The 4,531-nt window shown below is 36.4% G+C and overlaps 1 protein-coding gene across 1 annotated transcript in view; it reads right to left on the reverse strand.

Moving 5' to 3' along the window:
- Window positions 1-250: 250 nt before the first annotated feature.
- Window positions 251-4,531, reverse strand: part of LOC101307612 — a 23,092-nt gene continuing 18,811 nt past the window's right edge. The window contains exons 32-55 of the mRNA XM_004304985.1: window positions 4,412-4,493; window positions 3,882-3,947; window positions 3,718-3,783; window positions 3,522-3,597; window positions 3,375-3,439; window positions 3,177-3,269; window positions 3,009-3,086; window positions 2,846-2,930; window positions 2,711-2,754; window positions 2,553-2,615; window positions 2,411-2,470; window positions 2,272-2,325; window positions 2,112-2,187; window positions 1,981-2,045; window positions 1,778-1,876; window positions 1,566-1,643; window positions 1,371-1,455; window positions 1,238-1,281; window positions 1,099-1,161; window positions 960-1,019; window positions 807-854; window positions 679-738; window positions 473-587; window positions 251-378 (exon numbers count right to left, since the gene is read on the reverse strand). Of these exons, the coding sequence (XP_004305033.1) occupies window positions 251-378; window positions 473-587; window positions 679-738; window positions 807-854; window positions 960-1,019; window positions 1,099-1,161; window positions 1,238-1,281; window positions 1,371-1,455; window positions 1,566-1,643; window positions 1,778-1,876; window positions 1,981-2,045; window positions 2,112-2,187; window positions 2,272-2,325; window positions 2,411-2,470; window positions 2,553-2,615; window positions 2,711-2,754; window positions 2,846-2,930; window positions 3,009-3,086; window positions 3,177-3,269; window positions 3,375-3,439; window positions 3,522-3,597; window positions 3,718-3,783; window positions 3,882-3,947; window positions 4,412-4,493 (1,753 nt within the window). The remainder of the gene's footprint in view (window positions 379-472; window positions 588-678; window positions 739-806; window positions 855-959; window positions 1,020-1,098; window positions 1,162-1,237; window positions 1,282-1,370; window positions 1,456-1,565; window positions 1,644-1,777; window positions 1,877-1,980; window positions 2,046-2,111; window positions 2,188-2,271; window positions 2,326-2,410; window positions 2,471-2,552; window positions 2,616-2,710; window positions 2,755-2,845; window positions 2,931-3,008; window positions 3,087-3,176; window positions 3,270-3,374; window positions 3,440-3,521; window positions 3,598-3,717; window positions 3,784-3,881; window positions 3,948-4,411; window positions 4,494-4,531) is intronic.

A 4,531-nucleotide genomic window follows, 5' to 3' on the forward strand; every position in this document is an offset into this window, starting at 1 on the left:
CGATGCTACCCTTATCAAATATGGTCTTATTGATGCTGGTAGTTGAGTACTTTTCCAGAAGCAAGTATCCACATGAAGAATTTGTAGGATGTACTTGGCTATATATATAAGGGCGATTTCAAATTTGAGCTTTCAGACAATTTACAAAAGCATATGAGCCTTTTGTTCTCTTTTGCTGTACAAACCATGCATTTACATTCTGAGTTTTGTTCATCTTTATCAGATACAAGTATACAGAATGTATAAGTCATCATATTAGTGAAAAATGGGAAATTGATGCTTGTATTTCTTCTAGATCTCGCCCCTTAGTTTCTGGCACTAGCTTTGTTACAAACAAAATTGCCAAACAGCTAATGGCTGAGAAGAAGAAAAATGTTCCTGAAGCAGGTACAGGTGACACCACTTATTAGACTCGCACATAATGTAAGGAGCTAGAGACAGAGGGGAAAAGATACAGGAAATATTGAGATACCTGCTGAGCTCCATTCCATCACATAGTTGAAGGTGTATGTTATAATCCAAGAACCAGACCAATATACCAAGCTCAACAGGCTTCCAGCTGAACCTTTGATGTTTACTGGGAATGTCTTGATACAAAAACAATCTAATTAAGTTCCATATAAGAAATTGATAAAATTAAGAGAAGTTTGAGCACGCACAGTTATTTCCAGGACCTACCTCTGATATAATAACCCAGGGCAATCCCGCTATACCAATCGAGTATGATGTGCCATAACCCTGAAAGAATCAGGAGACAAGATATATCACCATGTTTTATCATGAAAGAAAAGGACTAGTTGTCTTACCAAAACGCCGATAAACACAAAAATGGGAGTGAGCTTCTGGCACAAGTTCTGATCCTAATATAACAGAAAAATGCACTTCAATGATGTTCATTCTTATTATGTAGCAAACAAAAACATAGAAAAGAATTTCTAAAATATAGTTTTGGGAGCAACCTGGAAGTAGAAAGCCAAGCCAACAAGAAATGAACTCAAGCACATTCCGGCAGCAGAAACCTACAAACATCTGGTAAATTAACTTCTTGTTGATATTCAACATGCATCAGATAGTTAGATTAGTGTTTCCAGTCCTCACATTCAAAAGTGGTCGCCTTCCGCATTTGTCTGTCAGTAGAACATTCAATGCAATAGCAGGAACCTATCAAATAAATATCTTCAAAATTGAGAGATGCATCAAAGAGAACTCTCTATTTGTATATTTGAGACTTATGTACCCCAATAATAGCCAATGATATTGTCCCAATGGTACTTGAATAATCTGGCAGAAAATAAAGAAGATCAAAATCATGATTTCAGTGATATTGTATTCAAGTAGATATGAAACAATTTTGGAAAGCTTTTGATTACCAGCATCCATAAATATAGTGCTTGCATAATAAGCTACTGCATTGACCCCAGAAAATTGTTGTAGTAACATTAGCCCAACTCCAACCTGAACCAATTGTAATATGTGTAAAACGTCAGAAATATCATCTAATAGGGAAGTAAAACAGGGCATGACATGATTTCTAAATTTATTTATGTTCCTTTGAGGCAACTTACAATGAGCGAGCGAGCATATCTGCGCTGGAACAAGTCTACTATTCTTCCCGAGTTTTTCTGAAACATTATTGTATACTCCTGCTCACAATATGAGAACACATCTTATTTCTTGTTTGCATGCCAAATGATTACTTGTAACCTTAAAACACATAATTCCCCTACCAAACTGATAGCTCTTCACAATAACTTGAACTTGGAACTTTCTAAGTTACCATGATATCAGCTGCTTCTTGAGAAACATTAACAGAAGCATTCTCTCCTCTAAGACACTGCAGCACAACTTCAAGGTCTGTTTGTCTACCAACTGTGGCCTGCAGAAAAGTGTCTGAACAATTTATTAAATCCAACAGGAAATTTTCTTGAGTGAGTTGAGTCATATTAACAGATTTTAAAAATATATTTGAATTGGACTCACCAACCACCTTGGAGACTCTGGTATGAAGAATAAACCTGCAATTTGCAGTAGGGATGGAATAGCACCTGCATTTATGATCTATCAGTATTGAGTGTTGTATTCAACTTTGATGCAAAGATTGGATAACTTACTGAGTATAGCCATGGTGCGCCAATGTATGGCATTACCAATCAAATAGAACAGCGAAAAGCCACAGCTAATCATCAGCTGCATTCAGTATTGGTTTAAGGTCGAAAAGCATGACAGCAGGGAAGAAAGGAAATGCTTGTCATTTGGTTAGAATGTACTTACTAATAAGCCGATATAAACCAAAATGGGGCTGAGGTCCTTCCATAAGTTGATGTCCTGCAAAGCTCAGAGTATGATCAGTGGTTTATAAAGCAAACAACAAAGCAAACAGAAGAGTATTAAAGATAGTTTGAGGTGAAACCTGAAAGAAGAACGCCAAACCCACAACAAGGGCACTCAAGCACAATCCAACAGCTGAAACCTGCAAACATTTGTTCACGATCACCTAGAACTTATATATATATTCAACCCCATATAGTTGGGATAATGTTTCCCCTTCTCACCATTAGAAGTGGTCGTCTCCCAACTTTGTCTGTTAAGAGAACACTCAACGCAACGCCACGAATCTGTGAAAGAACATGTCCAAAAATTTGAGTCTTGAGATATGATGCATCAAACACAACTCTCTATCCATTTTCAGTTGTGAAACTTATATATTTACCCCAATGAGAGACAATGATATGGTTCCAATGCTGCTTGAGAATCCTGAAAGAAAAAAGGATATTATCTTCTAGTTCTGTTACATTACATTTTTAGTATAAGAATATGACCAAATCTTAGAGAGCTTTTAATTTACCTGCATCTACAAATATAGAGCTTGCATAATAAGATACTGCATTGGCACCCACAAATGGTTGCAGTGACAAGAGCCCAACTCCAACCTAAGCATATTCACGCGTCCAGATCATGAAAAGAGAAATGGTAACACTAGTATATTTATATTTGTTCAGGCAGCTTACTATGAGTGAGTAAGCATATCTCTTTTGGAACAAGTCTAGGACTTTTTCCTTGTGCTGCTGAAACATTTCAGTATAATCCTGCACGAATGGAAAAGCATCGTCTTATTTCATGACTACCAATCAGAAGATTTTTCACAATGAGCAGAAGTCAGAAAGAGGAAAGGTTACCATGATTTCAGCTGCTTCTTGAGATATGTCGGCATGCTTTCCTCTCAGATGCTGAAGAGACGCTTCAAAGTCCTTGTGCCTACCAACTTTTGCCTACAGAAAAGTACTGTATCAATCTACTTGAGCATTGTTATTGAAATTTACCATCAAAATATTTCAAACTAAAAAAATTTGTGATGGACTATTGAATGGACTCACCAGCCACCTTGGAGACTCTGGAATGAAAAATAAGCCTATAATGTGTACAAGTGATGGAATAGCACCTGAGGAAAAAGATGACTAGTATCAACTACTGGATTCAGCTTTTAATCAAAGAACCAATTTATTCATGGTAGGATAAATTACCAATAACCGCCAAGGTGCGCCAGGTTATAACATTTCCAAGGAAATAGGCTAGTGCTAAGCCGCAACGACACATCAACTGCGCACTTGAAAATTAGGCATGAAATCAGAGACAGGGTAAGTAAGATTGGAAGCAAAGAGAATAAGTTGTCAGTTCATCAACATCATTTCATATTTACTATCTTAATTATGATAATACCTGAGTAGCTGAAGTAAATGCTCCTCTAAGATCCCTGGGTGTTATTTCTGCTATGTATATAGGTACCTGTTTATCAATAAGATTTTGATTCTTATGCATTCTATAGATGCATACAATGATTAGAAAAACTTAGAAAGCAGAATATACCGCAAACTTCTCATTACCACGTAGCAAATTATACCAACACCGAATCCCACTGACAACCGTCCTAAATCAAGCCACCAAGCATTCTGCATCAAGTATTCAACTCAGCTACTGATTGAAGTCTTGAACCAAGAAATGGGAAAAAAACCAAAAGAAGCCAAGAACAAAGTTGGAAATTGTTTTTGTTCTTGACTTGTTCTGTAGCAATCATTGACAATCTATACTTCAACATTCTTAGTATCTTAAACTGTTACCACAATATGTTCCACAATAGTATCTTAAACTGTTACCACAATGGAACCTGCAATGGTTTTTAAACTGTTACCACAATATGTTCCAATGCACCATATTGCAGATTTCTTTTTATCTTCAAGTACAAACTAGAAGCTGGCCATATAGGTCTACAATGTATCCAGAAGTTTGAACTCAAGGCTTATTTGTGAGAAATCTAAATCAATCTATTCCAAGCTGTTTCTATGAGCTTCAATCAATATTTTTTCACTAAAACAAAAATTTGAACATCCTTTTGGAGATGGGAAAGAAAAGAAACCTGTGCAAATGCTATGGTGAGCCATCCTGCAGCACAAAATGTTTCAGACAGCCACATTGTCTGCTTGTTAATTAAAAACACATAAGGGAAAAGGCAAGAAACTTTCAGATTTAATGATTT

The sequence above is a fragment of the Fragaria vesca genome, linkage group LG6 (genome assembly GCF_000184155.1).
Source record: "Fragaria vesca subsp. vesca linkage group LG6, FraVesHawaii_1.0, whole genome shotgun sequence".
In the NCBI taxonomy this organism is placed as follows: Eukaryota; Viridiplantae; Streptophyta; class Magnoliopsida; order Rosales; family Rosaceae; genus Fragaria; species Fragaria vesca.